The following is a 27,105-nucleotide window of genomic DNA, read 5'->3' on the forward strand; positions in this document are numbered from 1 at the left end:
TCCTGTTACAGTAACTTTCATACAAATGAACAAATCCACAATGCTAGTGTATATATATATATTGTACAATATTTTCATACTCTCGCCTCACAGATTGAGTTCACATTCTCAACTACATTCTAGCATTGAAAAGAAAACAATTACAGTAACAATCTTACCAAACAAAAATTAGACAACACATACTCTTAAGTGTACGAACTGACACAGGCAAACAAAGTCACTGGCTTGTAGAATCAATATGCCATGGTCACATAAATGCAAATTGTACAACTAAGCATTTACAAAAATTTTTTTTTTACATATATGTATCAATTACTCTTCTTTAGTTGTACAGGCTACTGCATTTTCTGGTACTTGGAAAACCGATTCAAAATTACCAAAGAAAACAAATTATTTGGATAATTGCCTGTTCAGTAACTCCATACATACTGTGTTACCTACTGATGTGACCAAAGCATTAAAGTTAAAAGAGCTTCAGCTTTTGATATGCCATATTTAAGAACACTTTGTCCATTTGTACATAATAACTATGGCATATCAGCAATATTTACAATATTAAAATGAACAATATTTTGTATCTTCTATCTGCTATCTGGAGAAAAAGAAGACTTCAACTCTTGAATTCAAGAGAACACCACTTCAATCTGTACTACATTCTTGTAATATTGGAAACTACGGTCTTGTAATAATGAAACAACCAAACACTTTCAATAATGTTACTTAGAAATTGGGCTCTTCACTTCTGAAGCAATATTAATCATGTAGGACAAAACTTACAATATGTATAGCTGTACTACTAACAGTTCATGAGCTGCAGCAAGATTCTGTGGCCAATCATTTATGATTGGAAACTGAGTCTACCTGCAAACACCAGAAATACACAAACCCTTCCGTGACAAAATTATTATGGCCAACATTGAAATTGCTTCTCAGAAAGATAGAACTTATGACACAGTAAAGTACTGCACAGTACTTTTCAATTAAAATTAATCTCACTGTGATTAGGAACTACACTGACTTTGCAGTTACCTTAACAGTAATATTCATACTTGTGGGGAAACATACACCTGTTTTCACTTTCACATGATCATACAGTATAGTTACAAATCTGGTTGCTTGTAATGGCACTATTGTGATTCCTTAAAAATGACATATATGAGCTTAAGAATTTATATAAAATACCTTAACGTTTGTGATATTCTTGCCTCGTATCAAACTACACGGACAAAACTGGCATATGACTGTGGAACATGATACTATCATAATAACTGGTGAAAGAAGGGCATGAGTATTCTAAAACTATTATCATTAGGGTAAGAAAAACTTAGAAGCAGCTATAATCAGTCATTGCTTGAATAATTTTAGGATGACTGAAATCAAAATTAATAGTCCCTGCTAATAATTGAATCTCTATGCATGGATGATACCTTGCTTATAATTAGAAAACAACTTGAGGATTAAGGTTAAAATCTTTAAGGTCAGTATATAGCTGATGATAATTTTTGTTACAGTTAAAACCACTCTCAGGCACATGGGCTGAAAACTTACTTCCGCTGAGGTAATACTAGTATAAAGAAGACGTGTGCAACCATACTATCATACTATATACCATGCATATATGCGTCAGTACTTTGACAGTCATAACTGCCTGTGAGATCTGCTAAAATTTATTCATATTTAAGAGAAAAAATAAAATGTATCTGACAATGGCATGAGATACACAATACGAAGTGGTTTTCATGTTCGACTAAAACAATCACTTTGAAGCTGACTGTGCCTTCTCTGCTTCCTCAGCAACAACAGTAGGCTTTGGAGTAAAGTCTGTCACTTCCTTGTAAACAAGTTCTGTATGAAAAAAATAATGAAAAATTATTAGAATTAGCAGTCCATGAAAAATCTGGACCTTAAATTTACCATGCAAAATCAAATACAAGTAACCAAAGGTTATGTAAATATTAAGCATGATCGCAGAATAGAATAGAATGCAGACAGCCCCTGGTTATTGGCAGGGGTTCCATTCCTTGGGGGCTTGACGGCAACCTAAAATCTCCCAACCGAAATTCCAGTCTGTGGGCATTGCAATTTACTATATGGTGCCCTAGACTGGTTAATGACGCCTTAGTGTCAGGTCAGATATTTTACACTAATATGTAATAGGTCTTTAATAAGAATGTGGAATTTCATTTGCCTTATCCTTTACTATGCTCTGCATGATAGTTCTACAAAATTTTGATGCTAGATTTGATGAACTCATGGTCCAAACCTTTTTTTCCTTTTTTCCTCTATCTCTTTACTTATCATATCTCGTATTAAATAAGTTATAAAAGTAAAAGAGAATGATAAAAGTATTGTTAGTATGTAACATTATAATCGCTGCTTAAATGCGCACATCCATAAACAACTGAACGAACAGATGTTTTTGCTACAAACAACCGAATCGGATAACAACAGCTGTTATGCTTGCACTTCAGCCATCGTACAATAGTAAAAAACTAACGTATACTTATGTTACAAATGACATTAAGTAAAATAGGACTGATGTATTTTTACACTGTACTACCTTTATTCGCTATGGAGAAAATATCGGCAAGAAAATATACGCTAAATTTAAGCTGCAGTTGCTGCTAATGACTGTAAATTATTGCACATGAATCAGCAATAATGGCAAGAGAAAACTTGCCATTATTCATCCAAGAATTTTTAGCTCGCCATGTCATTCATGTCCAAGTAGGTACTGTCACCATTTCTTTCATATTCAAGTAGGTACTGTAATACTTTGCCAGAGAGAAAATGCCAAAAAGGGGAGCAACCTCATTTGCTCTTGAAATAAATGTTACATCATTTATATTTTCCCATGAATTGACTTTGATGGCAGACGTGAATGGTTTCAAGTTCTCTGCATACAAGACATAACTGTTTTTTATTTTGTCATGCTGAAAGCTCTTAATCACAAGAAGCCCATTTTTTATGAATAATGTTTTACCACTAGGCAAACAAAGTTGCTCACCTTAAATCACTTAAAATTCAAATGTTTGGATATATGTATCAATTTTTTTTTAAATGCAAATACTGTATACATCTTGAGATGTGGACCATCAATCTCTTTAAGAATGATGATCCAATAACAAAGCATGGTCTGGTATGGTTCAAGTTATACAGACCCCCAGTGCATAATTTTTTTTCTTTAAAAATGCCTCAAAAGAGACTAGCGCAAAAGTATCCCCATCCTTTAGGTTTCTTCTTGTCACTGGCTTCCAGTCCTCCTCCTTCTACACCTGGTTATCGCCTCTTGAGAGGGTTAATTTAATCAAGACCAATAAATCTGTTCATTCACTGTCTGAGGATGAAGAAGCCCACAGGAAGATGTCTTCCTTTGACTATCTTAACCCTCTTGCGCACAGGCCGAAAATATAAGGGTACAAGACTTTCCCCCGGGCCGAAAAGAACACAAGCATGGAAAAGTTTTTTGGTATAATTTGGTACGTACATCCGAAATATGACAAATTTTCTAAGGCAATTTGTATTTTACATAGCTACAACCTGAGGTCTTAAGAATAGGATCATTTCTAGCACCTAGCTCAATCCGGTAAAAAAGAAACAGATGAAAGCAAGGAATCTTGTGATATCTGGTAACGCATGCATAGATCGGGTGAAGAATGGTCGAAGACCATTCACCTATGATCGCGCATCAGTCTTTCCCAACTCAGGATGTCGTAACACATAGAGGGGCGGCTAGAGACGGGCAATATAATGTTAAGACCTCAGGTTTGTAGCTATGAAAAATAAAGTCTTATTTGTCATTTGTTCATATGCGAACAAACCTTCAGTCTTAACAGTAGAATAGACTCATACTTGGAGGGAGGTAAAAGACATCCTAGACTGGCTGGGGGCCTACCCACCAGTCCAGCTCTCAAAAGGAATGGTTTTTGGAGAGGGACTGAGGCCCGTTGAGAAGCTAGTTAAATTGATATCTAACGACTCAGACCCTGAGAGACGTACAATGCTACGTATATGGGATAACCATTATACAGGGAACTAAAGAGAAACTTTTGACTGTCCAATAACAAAACAAGACACCAGGGTTTGTATTACTCCCAACCCCTCCTTGCCAAGGAGTGGAGCATATGCTACCGAATAGCAGGTAAGATATTTGTATACTGCACGACCACCCTATCAGTATGACTACCTTACTCACCTGTATCAGACCAGTCAAGCGAATGACATGTCTATTCCTTAGACCGTCCGAAGGAAGAAGGAAAGGTACAAGAGAAAGAAGGAGACCAGCCAACTCACTCATTTTCTCATCCACACAATCATCTTAGGTAAGATACAAAGGTGCCCTGTTAAGGGCAACCATTAATTACACAACCTGTTGGGCAGCCACCACAGGACCCAGGGAAAATATGTCCGCAGATCTGTGGGCAACATCCTTAAGATAGAAGGAGGTGAATGTGGACTGGCGTAACCAAGTACATACCAGCGCTCAGCACTCTATGTACAGCCAAGTTCTTTTTGAAAGCCAGAGAGGGACCAATACCTCTCAACGTTATGCGCTCTAGCCTACACAGACATGGTGGTAGAATCATAAAGTGTCAAGTATGCCTGTCTGATGGCTTCCCATATCCAAAAATAGATAGTATTCTTAGACACCTCTTTCTTTGTACGGCCTGTGCTAACCAAAAGTCTGCAGCAGCCTGGTCTAAGGTGCCGAATCCTTTTAAGATAGCAACGCAGGGCCTGGACAGGGCACAACAGAAGCTCTTGAGCATCACCACCCACAAATTCAGTCAGTGTTGGAATGGAAAACGAAGTGAATCTGTCATCATGCACAGAGGGATTTTGGGTCTTGGCCACGAATTCCGGGACAAATTCGAAGGACATCGACCCCCAACCCCTGGTGTGCTTCACCTCATAGCTCAGACTGTGGAGCTCTCCTACCCTCTTGGAAGATGCCAAAGCCAGAAGGAAAACTGTCTTGAGCTTCAGGTTCCTGTCAGATGAGTGACGCAAGGGCTCATATGGACTCTTAGTGAAGCTCTTAAGAACCAAGGAAACATCCCACGTCGGAGGCTTGAGCTCTCTAGGAGAACTCAACTGCTCAAACCCCTTAACTAGCAGAAAAAGTTCCCAGGAAGAGATGTCGATACCCTTAAGGGGTAACACCAAGCTCAGGGCCGCCCTGTAGCCTCTAATGGCAGAAACCGAAAAAAAAAAAAAAACAAATGTTTCTCATCTTTGAGGAAGGTTAAAAACACTGCTATTCGCTGAATAGAGGTCACGAGTGGAGAAAAACCCTATTTACGACACCAATCACAATAGATTGCTCATTTGCCTTGGTAAACCGCGGAGGTTGACTTTCTAAGACTGCTGGACATGTACCCAGCTGTTCTCTGATAAAAGTCTCTCACTCGGAGGAGAAACTTGATAGCCTACAACTGTGAAGAGACAGGGATTCCACTGACAGGTGGAACCTTTCCGCATGGGGCTGACACAGATGAACGCCAAGGGGGAAACCATTCTGCCTGAGGCCACAGAGGGGCTACCAAAGTCATCCTGAGACACTGAACTTATCAGCTTGTTCAGAACCTGTCGGATCAAACAAAACGGAGGGAAGGCATACACCTCCAGGTTGTCCCAGGGATGTTGGAATGCGTCCTCTACCAATGCTAAAGGATCTGGAACCAATGAACAGAACACCTCCAGCTTCCTGTTGAATTGTGTTGCAAAAAGGTCCAGCATGGGTCTCCCCCAAATCTGGAAAAGCTTGTCTGCCACCACTTGATGAAGGGACCACTCTGTGCCTAGGATTTGATCCCGGCGACTGAGTTTGTCTGCGACCACGTTCCGTTTCCCTGGGATATACCTGGCTGAGAGCTCTACCGAATTGCTGACTACCCAATGGTGAAGCTTGACGGTCAAGGCATGAAGTTGACGTGAAACCAGGCCTCCCCATTTGTTCACATAGGCTACCACCGTGGTGTTGTCCAACATGAGAACGACAGAATGACCCAATACATACCCCCGAAACTCCTTCAGACCCAGGAAAGCCGCCTTCAACTCCAAGACGTTGATATGTTGCTGCTTGTCCTCCAAATGCCTGAAGCAATGAGGCCACCTAAATGAGCGCCCCAACCTGCGAGGGAGGCGTCCGAGAACAGAAGGAAGTGCGGTGGAAGAGAATGCAGATTGACACCCTTCAACAGATTCTGGTCGTCCAACCACCAACGAAGGTCTTCTCTCACTTCCAGAGACAGAGGAACCATTAAAAGGGGAGAGTCCCCCGCCACAGACCAGAGTTCTCCCAGTCTCCATTGCAGAGACTGAAGATGAAGATGCCCATGAGGGACCAGCTTCTCCAGGGAAGACAACACTCCCAGAAGAACCTGCCACTGATGAGCTGACTGATGTGACTGACTCTGACAGGCAGTTGCGCGCTACCGCCTGCAACTTCTCCAATCTTTGATCTGACGGGAAAACTTTTGCCACTGTCGTATCGATGACCATGCCCAGGTAGAGAATCCTTTGAGTGGGTACGAGGTTTGACTTTTCCTGGTTGACTAATATGCCCAGGTCCAGAGAGAACCGAAGTAGACAATCCCTGTCCTGCAGCAGCTTCTCCCTGGAAACTGGCAAGACTAACCAATCGTCGAAGTACCTCAGCAAATGGACCCCTTGAACATGAGCCCAACTTGACACGAGAGAGAAGACCCTTGTGAACACTTGAGGGGCCGTCATCAGCCTGAAGCACAAGACTTTGAACTCGAAGATCTTATCCACAAGAGAGAAGCGAAGGAACTTCCTGGACGTGGGATGAACAGGGATTTGGAAGTATGTGTCCCTTAAGTCTATCGACAGCATGAAGTCGCCTTCCCTCACGGCTGCCAACACCAGGCGCGGGGTCTTCATCTTGAACCGTGTCTTCCTGATGAAGTGATTCAAGGTGGATAAGTCCATCACAGGCCTCCATCCTCCCGACGCCTTGGGCACCAAGAAGATGTGACTGTAAAACCCCAGGGACGGATGCACTACTTCCTCTATCGCATCCTTGTCCAGCATTTTCTGCACTTCCTCCCAAAGAGCCAAGAACTTCAGAGAATCTGGAGGATATGCCTTTCTGAGATCCAGCTTGTCTGACAGAGGATGAGAGAAGTCGAAAAAATGGCAGTAGGTATCCCACCCGAAGGACATCCTACCACCCACTTCTCTGCCCCATAACTCTGGCCACTTGGCCAAAATGACGAGCCAGGCAACCCCCACCCGTGGCGCAGGAGAGGGAGAAGTGCCTAACCTACCGACGGGCCCATTACCTCTGGCCCTTGGGCCTCTTCTTGGCTTAAAGGAATGAGAGCGAAAGGGGCGTTGATCTTCTGACTTAGGCTGTGTCAAATGGGAAGGCCCTGCCGAACTCGAGGTCCTCGACGGCCTACCAGGCGACAATCTCCTTGACTGCTGCTGGACAGGGGGGAGGAGGAGGAGCCGGACGTCTCTGAGGATGAGACTCTGACTTAGACACGACCTGGTGCACCAGTCTGTCTTTGGTGTCAGCCCGGTGCCGGTCTATCGCATTCTCAAGTTCTGTCTGAGGAAACAAAAATTGGGACTCCAACAGATCTCCGTTCCTCAATCCCAGCAAAGACTCGGTGTCGAGCAATCTCTCCATCCTAAACAAAGCCGCGTCCCTTCTAATCAGAAGAAAATTAGCCCATAAATTAGCACTGAGGTGAGCCAAATATGAAAATGCCTTGCCCTGGACTGCAACAGACTGGCAAGCGAGGAGGCACTCACCAACCCTTCCAGGGACCTATCGGAAGCTATCTTGGCAATAACCACAGAAGCCACCGACCTCACCTGTTCCAAAGTCAAACCCGGCTTCAGGCGAATGACGTCTATGTAAGATGGTGTGACAACAAAAATGCAGAGTTCGTAGCACAGTACTTCCTATGTCTCGTGAGAGGCGGGGGTAGTAGTTTGGTAGAGCCCCTAGAGTGAGGCAAACCGTCCTGGTCCAAAACAGAGGCGTTAACCTTCTGCAAGACCGACTGAACGTGCCCCGACAAAAGAAGCTCTAGAGATTATCTGGATCCTAAGTAGCTCCCACCAAGGCTTCCAAGCAAGGAGGAGTGTAAGATGACCAAGCCTGAGTCCTACTTTCCAAGTTGTTAAACCCACGAATGAGATTAACAACTTCCGAAAAGGAAGACGAAAACTCTTGCGTGTCTCCCTGCTCCTGCTCTAGCAACAGAGACCGATGACGAGAAGGATGTGTATAGGCTCTTCTAAGGCACCTTCTCCACCAAAATTAATGGGAAGGGTTAGCAGCCAAACAGCCCGAAACCCCAACTAACTGTCTGGCTGGGTCCATGCGTCGGCTTCCGAGAGGAACCCACTATAACATCACTTACCTCAACATGTCCATGAATGGTCACGGGCGTGGTGGCCGTATGTATGTGAGATGGGGGAGAAACTCGAACACTCGAGATCGAAGGAGAATCCTGTAGAGTCGAACTTTTGGAAGCACCAATGAAGGGCAGGCAAACACTCCAGCTGCACCAACTCTGCGCTCACTAGCTTCGACCTCTTGATAGGCACCTTGACATCCTTACGGAAACGAATAGGCCTTGTCGAAGAAGGAGCACAAACATCACGTGAACAGGCAGGGGAGGTTGCAACACGTTTGCTATGTGCAGGGACGGGAGGGGGGGGACACACACCCGAGATTTGAGGCAGAGGATGAAGCATCTCCTGCAGATCGCACACCACTGACACTGCCCGAAACAACAGCACTCTCAGGAACACATCTGCGTTGTTCTTTCCTCGAAGGCGAAGGAAGGGCAAAGTCCTTAGCCTTCCAACGTTTGATATGCCGACGGGGCATAGAGGGGGAAGAGAGAGGAAGATGGCACTAGTTTCTTATGCACACTCTTCTCAGGAGGCGGGGACGAAGCAACAGTTTCCTACCAGTCCCTCCCAACCGATAAGGCAGGCCAGCCAACTTCACATCCAATACAGAGTCCAACCTCTGAAGTACTGCCTGGCATATGACCTCAGACTGATGTGTGTCACTCCGACTCAAAGCAGCAGCAGAGACTGGTGGAGCAATACAAGATGGCCGACTGCTGCTACCCATGAAGACAAGGCCGGGAGGAGGGGGGATGGCCTGGCCAGACTGGGGAGTGGGGGTGTGAGCCTCCACAAAATGCGCTAGCAACCCCTCCATGGACGGGGTACCCCCTAGCCTGAGCGTCTTCCAAATCCTGCCATTTTGGACGCCTCCGACTCTGGAAGAGAAGAGATTGATGAAAAAGCCTCGCCCTTCTCGGGAACCAAAATAAAAGACCCCCTCCCTTTGAAAAGGGAAGAGGGGGCTACATTACAAACATTACCCTGGCGACCTCCCGATACTTCCATCGACGAATCAGTGGAAGAAAAGGAAGGAGACGCAGGGAGGGACAAACGCTACTATGAGGGTTGACTACAGCAGGAGACGAAACATCGGGAAGAGGTGCAAACCTTCCCAAGTAGGAAGAGTCGAAACCCTCTGATGTTCTCTCTTGCCATAAAAACGACCCCCACTGCTCCTTAGGCCATGCCCGGCATTCCATGCAAGGATTTGTAATAATACAAAAATTAGAATGACAACTACTGCACGTGATGTGAGGGTCGGTCGCTGCCAAAGCCAAAAAATTGAGAACACGGAAAACCTGGAACTCCGGGGCACATACGCTGACGCCGAGAAGGAGCAGAAGAAGCCATAATACCAGCCAAACACACACACACTAAACAGAAGCGAAACGGGCAATGAACCTGGAAAAGGCCAAGAGAGGTTAACACGACTCTCGCCCAGGCAGTCAAAAGAAAGATTGGTGCGCGATCATAGGTGAATGATCTTTGACCATCCTTCACCCGATCTACGCATGCATTGCCAGATATCACAAGATTCCTTGCTTTCATCTGTTTTTTTTTAACCGTATCCAGCTAGGCGCTAGAAATTATCCTACTAGTGTTATGACCGAAGGTTTGTTCGCGTATGAACAAATAACTGATATATGCTTCTGGTTAGTGTTATTACGTTGACAAATGATTGAATTATTTCCTAAAGCAATCAGTACATCTTATGAGGCTTAGAAATAATAAAAACAATGTGATGAACGGGAAATTTTAAAGAAAAATCATAGGTATTTTTTTTGAAATAATCATGAAAAATACATATAATAATTAGGTTAGGGGTTTGTTTTATACCTAAATTGTGCAGCAATGTTTGATCTTTCACGTGGAAGCAATAATTTTGATATAAATGTTTGCTTATGAGTTGTAATTAATCAATTTTCAGATTTTCCGACCTACTTATGTTGACGTTTTGTATTGTAGCTAAGTAAGCTAGCGGCGCCGGGTTTGCATTTTCTTCGAGATTCATCATCTGTCGACCCAATGGCGTCAACTACATTTTCTATGATTGATGCATTTTTTTTCATGAATTTTTCCCAAAAATAACTTAACATACGATGCGCCCGGCGCGTCATCTGTGCACTTAGGGAAAAAATTTATTGACGCGCTACATGTCATCAGATCACTAGGGGAGTTTATAAAATTTAGTCAATTTTGTATATTCTAGGTAGTCCTTCACTTGTTGCTTTCTTGGACTTGCTAGCAGTTAGAAGAAATGACCTACCAATCAACAATGTGTCTGCTGCTGTTGCTGCTCTGACAATTCCTGTGACCACGTTGTCTGCTACAAGTGATTTTCCAGTGACTGTGGTGATGCCTGTAGATAGTAAGTAGGCACCAAAGAGAGGTCACCGTTAATCTCTTTTGTCATGCAGGCACAAGGAACTAGAGAGGTGGCGCAACTTCTTGCCCTTCTCACTCGGTTGCAACTTATTATCAAAGCCAGAGGTGTCGCTGTCATGGTCGAAATTCTGTTCAGACTGTGAACCTGCAGGTTCCCCTCTGCCTTCTCTGTTGAGAAACTTGTCTGGTGCTGGATGGGAGCCAGAGAAATTAAGGAAGCAGGGCTGGTGTGCCCTCCTCTTCTATGGAAGAGGAGATAGCTCAGATGCCTTGGGATCCTTTGGGACCTGAGGGACCCTTCTCTCCAGAGCCCCTTCTGGCTGAGTTGGAACAGCATTTTCAGTAGTGTACTTTGCTCATTTGTGAGCACAATAATCTCAAGAGGTGTGATTTCAGCATCCCCCTTGCCCATGACTTTGAGTATAAAGCTAACCTTTAGCACTGCAGTGGAGGCAAAACCTTTAGTCAGGTTGCCTTGGTACCAGTCAGCTTGAGGTATTTTAGAGGGAGTGAATGCTCTCATCTGTATGTTGAGGAATTTACTTCCCTGCCACTTTTCAAGCCAGTGGAAGTTTTATGCCTGGAGGATGCAGAGGCTTCTCAATGCTTTGGAATCCATAGCAATGGTACTGTTGCCCAGTGTCATGGCTAAACCTGTGGATGAGCTCTCTCTCAAACTCTGCTGTGAAAGGTATTTGCACCCTTGGACTAGAGATCAACATATATGAGCTAGCGTCATCAATAGGGCCATTACCTACTTGGCACACTCAGTATCCAACCTGTGGGTGAAGCTGTCTTTTCAAGAGGAGATGGTAGTATTCTCTCTTCATTCCCTTGCCAGGTGTCCATGAGAGTAGCCTCTTGCTGCAGAAGACTTATGGGTTGGGCTTACCTCTGTACTTCCTCATGAAAGATAGTCATGGTCAAGCTTCAAATGGATTCCATTTCTGCCTATGCAATGTCCTTCAAACCTTTGCAGAGAGGTGAAGGTACCTGTTGTACAGACGGCCAACGAAGAATTGGCGTAGTTTCTTAATTCATTGTTCGTTATGGAAATATTGCCATATGCAGGTGCCAGATTATTTGCTTAACAATAAATAACATTCCTTTCAAGGTGCTATACTTGAAATAAATTACATTAGAATAGAGTAGATTTATTCAACGTATTAAAGATAATTATTTTACAAAGTAAGGAAAATATATACCAATGGGTCCACGATTTCTAATTTTATTCTCAACTCTAGCTTCGTGACAGCATACCGAAGCATTTTGAAGTTGACTTTGCTGCCGGTCGAGTCTTGACTCAACGTATCGTACTGCACTGGTATGTTGTCATTTCGTCTCCTACAGCCGATAAACAATACATCCAGTCGTTAACATTCTTTGAAAACGATGTTTAATTAAACTAATTTTGCCCTTTGATCAATAAAAATAATTTGCATGACATAATATTTAGTGGGCCTAAATTGGACTTCTGATTTTCACACATGATTAGCCTAGGTCTATTTTGAGCAGTATACTCTCTCGGATACGTAATATATATATATAGATATATATATATATATATATATTATATATATATATATATATATATATATATATATATATATATATATATATATATAATCTATATATTATATATATTAATCTGCTTTATTTAATTATTCCTGTTATTCTTGTTTTATTAGCAATGCTCGCCTTTCTTCGTATCCTTTTCATAATTGCTTAACATAATTAACTCAGACCTAGCTATCAAAAAAAAAAAAAAAAAAAAAAAAAAAAAAAAAAAAAAAAAAAAAATCAAACGAACTATTAATTCAGTCTTATTTTTTATCGGAATTCCTTGCATATCACCCTGTTTCATTTGGACACGTTGGAAAGCTGTGGGAGTCAAAACTGACGAATACATTAAGAAAGGCTTACTTTCATTAAAGCTTTCTTAGGTTGATCTTTCTGTAGTTATTCATTTCTTCTAACTAGAAATTAATTCAAATTAGTTTTCACATGTATATCTCGACCTACTACCATAAGCATATTATAAGTAGCTGAAAGGATAAGAAATATGAAAGGTGACGTTCTCGTTTAAGTCTATTTCATGTTTTTATTTCTATTTTTTTTCAAGACTGCTTTAATCAAGGGTTGCTCTTTGACGGCTACAGGGTGTAACACGAGTGTATGCACATATTTTGGGGAATGAAAGATAAAGTTTCTTTGAATAGAAAATATTTTATAAACATGCATTTTAAGGCGCCCGTTGTCGGTGCGGGGAATTTCAAAATAACCGTTATCATTACTGATGCTTTCAAGCCATGGAGTTCGTAGTGAGAAGTCGGCTCGAGTCGCCCGAGATGTAGAAGACGAGCGGAAGGTGGCGTATAGGAGTGATGGAGGGATTAGGCCGATGTTGATAAAGTATCTCCTAATAAAATGTATGCTTTAGCTTTTGAAGAAAAAAAAATGCATGCATCATAGAAACTGTTTCCCTCCCTATCTGTGGTATTCACTGGCCACCGATAAAAAACAAACAAAAAGAGTAAGCCTAACTGAATCTCTCATCCATCAAAGATACGTTTGCTTATTCATTAGACTTATTCATTAGACACCTATCAAAGATTCAAGTGGAGATTTAAAAATCTCTTCCTCTCCATCTAAAGTATTCATCAGACACCAGTCATAAGCATAGAGCTAGTCATGATTCCTGGTTCAGCAATGTCGTGACGATGCACTAGAATTCAAAATTCACAAATGAATGTTGTTCAGCAACGTTTACACTGTATTGTCTTGCTCTCTTGTGGTGCTTTGAGGTGTTCCACCTCTAGGCCCATGTTCTAAATTTTGCCGTTCTTTAAACAATTTGATTCATCTAGGCATGATTCTCTCCGGTTTATTAAGCTTTCTTGATATCTCTCCAACAGCAACTTGCACCGAATGCAGTGCAATAGTTGTCTCTCGCTCATCAAGGGACGTTTCTTATACCAATAAATGACACATTGACATTAGATTCCGTGCACATAACATCAAAGCAATAGAGTGAGGTCGCTTGGTTCACACTGTTAGGAGATCGTTATTTTTTTCTTTTGTTTTTAAATTTGATAGCATTTTGTGAGATTCCAATGTTTTCTGTAAAATTTAACAAATGGAATAGTTCAACTACCTTCACTTAATATTGAAATGATAATTTAAGGTCTCTATGATTATGCGATACTACTAGTGCTAGGTGTCTCCTATCTATTTGGTATGTATATCTATGGTTGTGATATGACGTTTTTTATCACTACGTTTCGTTCACGTCAATTTTGCTATATGGAAAATATTATTACACAATAACATAACGTAATGTTCTAAAGATATCAGTGGGACTGTTTTTAACGTCATTACATACGATTTCTTCCATCTTTGGAAAGAAAAATCGATAAATAAGGCATGAATCGTGCGTCAGGCAAGTGAACGAAAAATTATAAAACTCTGCCACGAGTTTTTTGGCCGACAGTACAATGCTGGGTTCTGCAAAACCCTCTCAATGTCTGGTGTACATTAGACTTTAGGAAGATAATCACTATATACTTCAGGAGCAGCATTAGTACTGAAGCTATGATGAATTCTGCTATGTCATCTCAACAGTACTTGAGATGACATAGGAGAAAAGCAGAAAATTACTGCTATGTCATCTAAAATCTACATAAATGAGATTCTAATTTGCTATCTGGAGATTATCCTGAGTATGTGTAGTTATGCTGCTTTCCAGACATGTTATCACCATCAGTGTTGTGTTTACGGTGGACCCCCCGTATTCCGCTCTTCCGGATTTGCGACTCATACATTCGTGGATTTCTCCCCGGAACATTTTTCCCTGCATTATTTGTGGAAATTTTGCCTATTCGCAGTATTTTTCTGAGAAATGTGCAAAATTTCCTCATTTTTGTATCACTTTCATCATAAAATGCACTGTTTTATGATAAAACTATTAAAAAACAAGTTATACAAATTTTTAGTGGGTTTTTCTTGAGTTTTAACTAACAAAATGGGCTGTTTTCAGTGTTTTTATAGGGGTTCCAACTATTCGCAGATTCTAACAATTTGCGGGTGGGTCTGGTACGCATCCCCAGTGAATAGGGGGGGGGGGGGGGCACTGTACTAAAATACAGATCATCAAATATAGACTAATAAATCTGTCAACATTACAGGAGGAATATATACTTAGGTCAACTTATGAAAACATTCATGAGTTCAGAAAAAATATGCTTGTGATACTGGATTTATATATGCTCTCACCTTTCCACTTTTCTGTGGGTAGTTCCATATCTTCGAAGCTTTTGAGCATAGGGTTCGCTATCAGGTTCATCTGATGGATCTGCATACTGGGCAAGATAAGGATGAGCTAATGCCTGAGCTGCTGTTACTCTTCGTTCACTATCTAGTTCCAACATCTTCTCCAGCAGGTCAACAGCTGAAACGAATTAACTTTTATATTATTTTTGGCTTGAAATAAGATGTTTGCGTTAAACTATTTTTGGCATGAAATAAGGTGTTTGTGTTAAACTAATGATGATTAATTCTATGAAGTTCTATGCAATAGGCAAGTGCACAATAAGAATAATGAACTGAAATGCCAGTGTAAATATGCTTCTATGCATTGCTACTATCATATTAAAAATAAGAAAATAATTGACCTAAGCCACAGGTATTTGTCACTGATTTGTATTTTTTATCGCTAACAAACTTGATTTCTTAACATAAGGATAAATCTTCTGATGCCAGCTGGAAACTGGTAAAATACAATAAAAAATTGTATATGCAAGGAATCTGTGGAATCTGACATCTAATATGTAGATGAGGTTGAAGTAGGTAAGAGACCACTATTGAACCCTGTGATGTGTTTAGTCTTTCTTCCAACTCAGGATAAGATAAGAGGGGTGGCTGGACGTGGACAGTGAATGCTACGACCTCAAGTTTGTTAGATATGAAATATACAAATTAATTAAAACTCTGCCATTTGTCCATATGTGGAACAAACCTTATGTCTTAACATTAGGATGGACTCTCCCTTGGATGAAGGTATGAGAATCTTGAACCAACTGGAGGTTCGGCACACCTGATCAATCTTCTTAGATATGAGGATTCTCAGGAAGAGGTCCTAAGCCTCCGAGACATTAGACATACATTGTCCACTGGAAGTAAATGAGGTGTCCGGAGGTAAAGGGGCGACATCGCCAAAACCTGATTTAGAGTAAAATGCGTTCAAAGTTGAACTATCGATACCGGACGTTTCTCTCGACTTACTACATCCATGTTTATAAGTATTTTACTCGTCTTGCTTAGCCATATAAGAAAAAACGAAAAAACAATAATGTTGTTGGAAAAAAAAATCATAACTCATCAAAATTTGCATACCCCTGTATGCAAAAGTTATGAAAATAGGAAAACTCATTTTATTTTTACATTTTTAAAAACTTCTTTGTTCACCATAAATACACTGTGAGCCATTTCATTGGAAACCCAAAAATAAATTTTTTATGAGTTTTTTATCGATTGGCAACTTTATCATACCACACATTTACAGTTCTTCCCTCTGTTCCCAATGTAAATGGTTCATAGATTATTGTCAAATAATTACTACAAACACTTACATCCTTGTAATCTTGGGAACTTCGTACTCCACTTCACTATTACTATCACTAGATGACATTTTCATGATGTAAAACCACTAAAATATTGGCAAAAATAAAAGAGAAATCACTTTGTTCTCCACGCGGGTGTCAGTCGTTTTAATACTAGTACCGTGCTGGTGCACTATGCGGGCTGTGGTTGGTCGAGTGCAAAACTATAAACACGGCTGGATGAAAGAGAGCTGATCACTGGCTCACGCACCATGGCCATGTTCGCCCTTTACTTCCCAGAGGGAGAACATGAAACCAAGAAATACACATGAAAACCTGTGGACTACCACCCCCTTTGTTCAATGGCTTTAAGAGTTGATATTGCTTGGCCAGTATGTGGAAATCATAGAAAATGGATTTCTCTACGTATAATTTTCTAGGACTAACTCAAAATCGTGATTTTGGCGATGTCACCCCTTTACCTCCAGACACCTCAAACACAATGTAACAGTCCAGATTATTGCATATAGGGAAGGCAAAGAGAACATTATATCTGTTCAAGCAATAAACCATGTCAGCCACTCTCACTCCCCTTGCTGGAGAGAGGAGTAAAACAAAAGCTACTGAGAGGCAGTTTTCTATTTTGCCTTTAACATAAAAAGTGCTGTAACAGTATGGCTGCCAAACTCACCTGCATCAAGCCAGTTCCAGCATATGATGTGTTGAGCACCCACCACTGGACCTAAAGAAAGTGTCTAGGGACCTGTGGGCAATATCCTTTAGGTAGCAGAAAGTGAAAGTGGTTTGACAAAGCCAGGAACCAGCATTCAAAATTATATGAACAGATAAGTTCTTAAATGCCAGGAAGGAACTTATTGCTCTGATGTCATGTGTTCTTGCATGCCCAGTATTAGTGACAACTTGACAATGAGGCATAGGCTTTCCTAATCACCTCATGTAGCCAAAATGAAATGGTATTCTTGGACACTTCTTTCTAGGCTTGGGCCCATGCTAACAAAAACAAAAGCCTACAACACCTAGGTCTTAGGTGGTGAGTCTCTTTAGATAACAACACACTGACCTGATGAAACAAAGCATTAACTCTTGAGGATTTTCTTGTTAACAAATTCCTTAAGGGAAGGGATGGAAAATGGAGCAAATCAGTCACTGTGAACGATTTTGAGCCTTAACTACAAATTCCAGGACAAATTCAAAAGCTACGGACCCCGATAATCTAGACCGAAGAGCTCTCCAACTCTTTGAGGAAGCCAAAGCCAGACGGAAACTCTCTTCAAGTCAGTTACCTGTTTGATGATTGACGCACAGGCTTGAATGGAGCTCCCTAGGTGAAGAAGACTGCTCATAGCTTTTGAACAATATAGAGATTTCCCTGGATGAAGTTATGTCCATGTCTTTCAGACAAAGAATTAATCCTAAGGCAGCCCTGTAGCCCTTGACAGGAAAAACAGAAAGATGTTCTCGTTCTGAGAAAGATTAGAAAGTCTACTATCAGGGGAACAAGTTCCGAGTGGAGAGAAACCCCTTCGATGACACTAAGCACAGTAGATGGCCCAGTTGCCCTGGTAGTGCACAGCTGATGAAGATCTCCTGAGGTAGCTGTACATCTGAGTTGCTGCCCCATGAGAAAAACCTCTCACTCATAAGATACTGGACAGTCTTCAGCTGTGAAGAGCTAGGGACCCTATCGATACAAGAGGTTGAAAGAGAAGGTTGTGCTAAGGGAGAATCTCTCTTGGCATGGCTGAGAGAAGAGATATAAGATTCGGGAACTACTCCACTTGGGGCCACAAAGGAGCTACTAGGGTCATCCTGAGATTCTGGTACCATCTGTCTGTTTAGGATAAGACGGATCAGCAGAACAGAGGGAAGGCATAAAACTTCTAGGTTGTCCCAAGGATGCTGAAGGGCATCCTCTGCCACAGCAAACAGATCTGGGACCACCAAACAGTAGACCTCTGGCTTTCTGCTGAACCACGTAGCGAAGAGGTTTTACATGGGTCTTCCTCATTGGTGGTATAACCTGTCCACTATGTCCTGATGCAGAGACCACTCTGTACCCAGAACTTAAAGGGGGCCAGCCGGTACCCCTATATATGGAGGTATAGAGCGAATAACACATAGTCATACTAAAATTCAAGGAGCATCGTATGGCAACGGAGAATGCGTATACAAAATATTTTGTAAAAATTCCTCTTACATTCGTAGTTACAGGGTAATTAGTAAACGTAACTCAATAAGTCAAAAACTCTGATCCATACAAGAAAATGCAACATTTCCTCTGCTATCGTAAATTTTGATAATTATTGTCAAACAAATTGTGAGCAATGGCATCTGTAGAGATTCCATTAGTTGCAGGAGGGAAGCTCCTCAGCTTACCACCCTTCAGTACGAGCACAAACATGATAGAGGGTACACATTCGAGTTTCACCTTTGACATTCGCTGGAGAGAGAGACCTGCTTGCTTACTTGCTTGCTTGTATGGTGTTTTTACGTTGCATGGAACCAGTAGTTATTCAGCAACGGGACCAATGGCTTTACGTGACTTCCAAACCACGTCGAGAGTGAACTTCTATCACTAGAAATACACATCTTTCACTCCTCAATGGAATGGCCAAGAATGGAACTCGCGACCACCGAGGTGGAACACCAACAACATACCAACCACGCCACTGAGACGCTGAGAGAGAGATGCGTAGGAAGGAGTGCCCTGTGTTCGCCAGATGCAGTGCCCCGGCTATGATCTATGAGCAAAAGGATCTTCATTTATGATTAAATTATTATAAATAAAATTATTTATTAACATTGTCTTTGTAACAATACAAAGAAAATCTTTAATGCCCTTATCTCAAAACTATAGTTACTAACCTTCAAGTTCTATCTTCTCCCTTAGTTTTAAAGCTATAACATTGAAATTTGATATATAACTTGGAAAAGACATTACAGAACAATCAAATGAAGCCCTTTTTTTCAATTTTTTTCCCTGATTTATAGGGAGTTTATTTTTTATCATAATGAAAAAATTCATATGTAGCAAAAAAATGACTCTTAGAAAAAAAAACTCTTCAATTGATTGGAGTCTACATCAGGTTTATATATATGGTAGTAATCCCAGGTCTTAACCCTTAAAGCCGAAGCGGTAAAAATAAAAAACTCCCCCAAATTCCGGAGCCAGTTTTGAGTGAGCGCGGAATCGGAAAAAATAATTTTTTCAAAAAATCACAGCGCGCTTAGTTTTGAAGAGTAAGAGTTCATTTTTGGCTCCTTTTTTTGTCATTGCCTGAAGTATAGTATGCAATCATCAGAACATGAAAAATAATATCATTATTCATATGTAAATAATGCGATATATGGTAGCAAAAAAAAAAAAACAAAAAAAAAAAAAAAAAATCATACATAATTGTATTAAAATCACGCGGTGCAAAAAACGGTAAAGCTAACTGAGTTTTTTTTTTTTCGTTGTATTGTACACTACATTGCAATCATTTTGATATATAACATTGTAAAACAATAAAAGCAACACGGAAAAATATTATCACAAAAACTATGTACGAATTCGTAACGTGCGAACGTAAAAAAATATTTTTTTCAAAAATTCACCGTAAATCTCAATATTGTTCTAGAGACTTCCAATTTGTTTCAAAATGAATAAAAATGATTGAATAATACGATACTGTAAGAGTTTTAGCTTACAATTGCGTTTTTCGACCATTTCGGTAGAGTCAAAGTTGACCGAACATGGTTTTTTCCTATTTATCGTGATTTATATGCAAATATTTAGAAAATGAGAAAAGCTACAACCTTCAAATATCTTTCATTTTATTTTACATGAAATTGCGCACATTTTCATATATAAAACTCTATGAAATGCCTAATATGAAACGGTAGCAAATTTTCCGAGAATTCGATGTTACGCAATTCGGAGATTTATGGCGGAGAATCCGCGCGCGGAGGGAAGGAAAGTTTTTTTCATAAATTCACCATAAATCGAAATAATGTGCTAGAGACTTCCAATTGTTGCAAAATGAAGGTAAATGATTGAATATTACTAAAATATAAGAGATTTAGCTACAATTTGCGTTTTTCAACCATTTCGGTAGAGTCAAAGTTGACCGAATCCGACGTGGTTTTTTTTTTCTTTTTTATTTATCGTGATTTATATGCAAATATATTGAAAATGAGAAAAGCTACAAACTTCAATTATTTTTCGTTGTATTTTACATGAAAATTGCGCACATTTTCATATATAAACTTTATGTAACGGCTACTTTTAAATTGGTGCAAACATTACCACAATCGCACGTAACATTTTTTCGGAAGTTACCGCGCGGACGTAAGGAAAATTTAATATTTTCATAAATTCACCATAAATCGAAAATATTGTGCTAGAGACTTCCAATTTGTTACAAAAGGAAGGTAAATGATTGAATATTACTAAATATAAGAGTTTTAGCTTACAATTGCGTTTTTTTCGACCATTTCGGTAGAGTCAAAATTGACCGAAGGTTAAAATTTGTCACTTATCATTTTTTATATGAAAACTAATTTCAAACTGATAAAAGCTACAACCTGGGTTGTTTTTAGTTGTATTGTGGCATGAAATTGCGCACATTTCCATATAGAAAACTTTATGTAACGGCTAATTTTAAAATGGTGCAAACATTACCACAATCGCATGTATGGGAGTTTTTTTCGGGGGGGGGAAGAGTTACGCGCGGACGTAAGGAAAATGTTCTTTCATAAATTCACCATAAATCGAAATATTGTGCTAGAGACTTCCAATTTGTTGCAAAATTAAGGTAAATAGTTGAATATTACTACAATCTAAGTGTTTTAGCTTACAATTGCGTTTTTCGACCATTTCGGTAGAGTCAAAGTTGACCGAAGGTTGAAATTTTGGCACTTATCGTTATTTGTATGAAAATATTTCAAAATTGATAAAAGTTACAATCATGACTATTTTTTTTGTTGTATTGTGCATGAAATTGCGCACATTTTCATATATAACTTCATGTAACGGATAATTTAAAACGGTGCAAAAATTATGTCAAAGTGACGAAATAATTTTTGAGATGTGTCATGATACTTTTTAGTGCGATAAGAAAGAAATTCGCGCTTGCGCTCCTTGCGGTTTTAACTATTGTAAAACAAAAAACAAACGCCTTGATCCGTGAACTCCCAGCATCCCCCAAGGGCGCGTGATTCAAAAGTTTTCGGCTGGTAGGCCTATAAGTATTTTTCCGCGAATTTTTAAAAAAAAAAAAAAACTTTTTTGAGCCGACGTATGGTACGTCCATTCGGAAATCGGTGTAGATTTTGACTCGACGTTTAATACGTCCATTCGGCGTTAAGGGTTAATATATATTAAGTATCAAGGGAGGAGATAGAATTTGTTGAAAAATAGTTTTCGGGATAAATCACCCAGGCGTCACAAAACCGAAGGTCAGCGGAGGGAAAATCATAGCAGTTTGAAGATGTCCCAAAGTCACTAAATGGTATGAATTTCAAAGTCATGTCCCTTATAAACATCCCTTTCCCTAGATGAATCACGTCCATAAAACGTAGGAATGCGGCCATGCACCAGTTTCTGTCCGAGAAAAGTCATATATGTGTCATGTGAAGACGAACAATATACATGATCCCCTTCAGGGGAAAAAGAAGCAGAAGCACGATCCCTCCACCTCCACGAGTCATGACCACCAACTTGGAAAGAAGAACGCATAGGCTCTCCTAGGAGAACAAGTCAAGGAATGTCTTGGTCTTGGGAACTGGAGAAAGATGGTCACTCTCAGCACCACAAAAAGTTCTACAAGTACGTCAGAGAGTAGGAAAAGTCTGTCACCCACTTCATGGCCGCGACCCATAACATGTCCACGAACGTAACCATTGGCAAGATTCTGATAAGTAAGAAGTGCACGGACGTAACACATGCACAGACTTGACTATCAGAATTGAGAACATCCTGGAGGCCTCTGAGCAACTGGATTTCAACTTGGGAGTCCATCACCTTTAACTTCATGACCGGAGCCTTGTCATCTTTCCACTGAACTTGTATGGGTTGAGGAGACAAAGTATGGATGACTGAAGACTTACAAGATGTTGAAGGGCAATGATCATCCTCCACAGGAATACGAACGCGAGAGAGAACCACATCCACTCGTGCGAAGGGGTGACACATGTCCATGAGAGGAAGAAGACGACACAGCTATCAGGCTCCAGAAGATAGAGTGACAAAGTCCTCAATCCTCCATCATGTAACTCAAGACTGAGGAGGGGAGACAAAGATAAAGATAATGATGATGACAAAGAGGATGTAGAAGAAGATGGCAACCTACACTGTTTCCAATCTTAGGGGTACTACTGTACCCCTCCCCGAGTAAGAGTCCAGTTTTGTCCTTATAGCCTGAACGAAAACACCCGATGGATTGGCAACCGCAAATGACAACGTCATGGTGGTAGCCAGCTGTGACATCATAGCAGCAGGCGGAGTAAGTGACGTCACAGGTAGAGAGATTTATCCTAATGTTAAGAATGAAGGTTTGTTGTGCAAAAAGCTATTCATATTACCTCGTTACAACCTCGCTGCTAAACATATAAATGTTTTCTTTGTACATTCATATTAATTTGCTTTTATTTGCATTTATTATTACTAGAACACAAACTGGGAAAATAATATCCTAGCAAAAATGAAAATAGTCATCTTATAGCTGCTAATGAGATATTAAGCCCATGTTCCTAACTTTAATTAAAACATTACATTTTGTACTGAAGTTAAACTATAATACATGGTGCATTGATAAATTTGCTCATTACATTTAAAATAGTTATTATCTTTTATGTACAGTGGTACCTCAGGATATGAAATTATAATCCGTTCTGAGGCGGCCTTCGTAGCCTGAGCTTTTCGTATCTTGAACAGCATTTTACTTGTAAATGCCTAATTCGTTCCAAGCCCTACAAAAACACCCCAGTAAATTTTATAATAAAGCTAAATTGACCAAAAAACAATGAAATACTACAACAATTTGGACCATTCAATAGCTAACTTTATACCTACTACTAACATGTACTACATAGTACCTGTAAATAAAGTGGTATTAGTGTACATGGTATACAAGAAATACTGTACGTATATAACGTACGTATGTAGTAAAAATGTGGAACCTTACCTTTCGAGTGAGGCTTGACCTTAATACTTAACTTTACAAAAAACTTGAAATTAAATTTCCTTTTTTTTTCCTTTTTTGATTTTTACATTTTTTTTAACTTTATATACATATATATATATATATATATATATATATATATATATATATATATATATATATATATATATATATATATATATATATATATATATAAATATATATATATATTATTTTCAAAATTTCAATTTCTTTACACTTTCAACTTCTGTTTTTTTTCGTAATATCACTTGGATCTTCCTGTACGTATGTAGTAAAATGTGGACACTTACCTTTTGAGTGAGGCTATCTCCGAAAGTGGCAGACAGAGGAGGACAAAACGGCAGAAAACTTTTCTTTAGTTTTGTGCACTTAACTTTACGAAACACATTAAAAAATGTCAGGAAACATAAACTAAACTTTACGAAACACATTAACAAAACTGTAACACTTAACTTTACAAAAAACTTAAACTAATTTTTTTTTTTTTTTGTCTTTTTCATTTTTACATTTTTTTTTTACTTTTTTTATTTTGCTTTTTTTTTTTTTTTTTTTTTTTTTATTTCTTCACCACTTTCAAACTTTGTTTTTTTGTAGTATCAATGGATCTTCCTTTTTGCTTACTCCTACTTAAGGCCTCTTTAAAAAATAACTATCCAAGGAAGATTGCTTCTGCCTGCTTTTGACAATGTTCCTGAAGCGACTCAGGCAAACGTCATCGAACTGCGCAAGCATACGACTGTGTAAGCCTTTTTGGGGTGTCTTTTCTACAAATGATTGCACCTTATGAAAAGCAGCTAGAGCCTCCTTAATTTCTGCTGTTGTCATAGGGTCGTCATCCTCCTCCTCGCCGCTGCTAAAGAACTCTTCTTGAACGACGTTATGTTGCATGGCCTCCAACTCCTTCAGGTCATCCGTCGTAAGCTCCTCTTGGTGCTCCTCGAGAAGGTCATTGATGTCGTCCTCGTCAATGACCAGGCCCCATGGACTTGCAGAGTGCAACGATCTCGTCAAGATCTGGCTGCGAAACAGTTTCAGGATCGTCAACTGTTTACTGAATCTGCACCGTGACCAGCTTCGCCCATGTCGAATCCCTTGAAGTCTCTGGCGGATATGGCATCAGGCCAGAGTTTCCTCTACAAAGAATTTAAGGTTCGCCTCGAAACCTCCTCCAAAGCTTGATCGATGATTCAGATGCATATTACAATATCGAAATGCTCCTTCCAAAATTCACGCAAGATGAGGTTTGTGGTATCGGCGATGTCGAAACATCTCTTGAAAAGATGTTTCGTATACAGCTTCTTGAAGTTCGATAACACTTGCTGGTCCATGGGCTGGAGGAGAGGGGTGGTATTAGGCAGAAGATAAAGAACCTTGATGAAAGAATACTCCGCTAGGATATCTTCCTCGAAGCCAGAGGTGGGCAGAGGCATTGTTCAACAACAGCCAGACATTTCAGAGGGAGGCGCTTCTCTTCCAAGAATTTCTTCACTGTTGGGCCGAAACACAGATTTACCCACTCGGTGAACAAAAGTCTTGTTACCCAGGCTTTCGCATTAGCCCTCCACATAATTGGAAGCTTCTCCTTTAGCACTTTGTGGGCCTTGAAGGCTCGAGGAGTCTCGGAATGATGCATAAGTAGGGGCTTCATCTTGCAATCCCCACTGGCGTTTGAACAAAGTGTGAGCGTAAGCCTGTCTTTCATAGGCTTATGCCTGGGTAGCTTCTCTTCCTTTGTGATGTATATACGTCCGATGAGGCATTTTTTTCCAAAACAGGCCAGTCTCATCACAGTTGAAGACTTGCTGAGAACTGTAGCCTTCCTTGATCGTCATCTCGTCGAACGTCTTAATAAAGGATTCGGCCGGTTTCGTGTCCGAGCTGGCCGCCTCCCCATGCTGCACCACCGAATGGATGCTAGTCCGTTTCCGGAATTTTTCAAACCACCCATGAGAAGCCTTGAAGTCTGGGGTTGGCGTCGATTTCCATTCTCCTCCGTCGTCTTCGGCCTGGGCAATCAAATCGCTGAAAATAGCGCTTGTGGGAGATTGTCGTCTTGATTATCGTATCGCCAGCGATTTCTTTGTCTTTTATCCAGACAAGAAGCAGCCTCTCCATCTCATCGTGCTTGCGGCTTCTCTTGTTGGACAAAATAGCTTTGATGACTTCCTTCTGCATAAGGATGGTGCCTATCGTCAATGGATTTCGGCCGTATTCCTTAGCGATCACACTCAACCGCATGCCAGCTTCATACTTCTTGATAATCTCCAGCTTCATCTCCACAGAAAGCATCCTCTCCTTCAGCAACTTTCTTGGGACCCATGAATACGTATGCTGTACGTAATTAAGTTATGTAGTAATGTACTAAAGTTCTCACACAACACGATAAAGTAGTACAATGAAATCACTAACACAAATTTACATTAATAAACGAAATCATATAGAACGAAAGAATTCCGCATGCGTACACAAATGATGGTGCGAAGCAGTGGGCGAAGGACGCCTTTACGTAGAGCACGATGGGAGAGATGCTGACTAATAGGAGAGCAGGATCTTATGGAGGTGACTAACTTCAGGAACCAATGGGGGAGCGGGAGGATGGTGGCGAGTCTACTCAGTTGGTGGCGACCGAGTTTTTAAAATTGTTATCGGTGGTCTGGGCGAATCTCAGGACTTTACAGCAACAACCTTTCGTAACCTGAACTATTTTGTATGTAGAGCCAAAAAAATCTTCGTATTTGCTTTCGTAACTTGAATGTTTTGTAAGCTGGGACTTTCATATGTCGAGGTACCACTGTACAACTAAGTCACAAACTGATCTGATGCTGACTTCAGTACTTACCCAGTGGATTGGCTCCACGGAATACTTGTCGGAAGTCCTTCTTTCTCATCTGTGGTAAGGACCGAATGTAGTTACGTGCCTGTAAAATAGTAGTAATAAGCAATTGCAATTACTCCTGATGCTGTAGTAATGGGGAAATTTTTTTTACCTAAACTGGAAATTTAAGCAAAACCTAAAAATAAAGGATAATAAAATGTTCATTTTTTTCTGACTGCATCATGTTTTCATTCTGCTATTTACAGCACTGTATAGCACTGACTGGTGACAATATCATATAACCAGGAATATTAGGCCTGATTTATGTTTGTATCCCAGCCAACCTGGTCTTGGACTGTTTTACTTCTCACTTATTAGATTTATTCCTTGAAGTACTAATGTTCAACATTTAAGTCGAATAGCAGTGTTTTTTAACAACATTCTACTGAAACAAACATTTTGAGCTTACTGTGAAAGACTTTTTTTTTTTTTGTTTTTTTTTTTTTTCTTTTTGCCTGAACTAAGAAGTTTGCCCCAAAAGTTAAACATTCTGCTAAAATGATAAAGAAAGAACTGTACAAGGGTAAACTTAATGCATGACACTGGAGTTTATCAAAGAATAATTCCATAAAAAGAAGTTATGATAAGAGTCCAATTCTACGGCTGCAGTTAACTTCAACCAATTAACATTACTGCAACT

The 27,105-nt window shown here is 40.2% G+C and overlaps 1 protein-coding gene across 1 annotated transcript; it reads right to left on the reverse strand.

The window, feature by feature from the left end:
* Positions 1–265: 265 nt before the first annotated feature.
* Positions 266–26,545, reverse strand: LOC135217701 (mitogen-activated protein kinase 14B-like). The gene is made up of 3 exons (XM_064253682.1): positions 26,430–26,545; positions 15,061–15,235; positions 266–1,845 (listed from the first exon to the last, which is right to left on the reverse strand). Exons 1-3 carry the CDS (start codon positions 26,476–26,478, stop codon positions 1,791–1,793), a joined length of 279 nt encoding a protein of 92 aa, XP_064109752.1. The 5' UTR covers positions 26,479–26,545; the 3' UTR covers positions 266–1,790.
* Positions 26,546–27,105: the final 560 nt, after the last annotated feature.

This window comes from Macrobrachium nipponense, chromosome 7, assembly GCF_015104395.2.
Source record: "Macrobrachium nipponense isolate FS-2020 chromosome 7, ASM1510439v2, whole genome shotgun sequence".
Lineage (NCBI taxonomy): Eukaryota > Metazoa > Arthropoda > Malacostraca > Decapoda > Palaemonidae > Macrobrachium > Macrobrachium nipponense.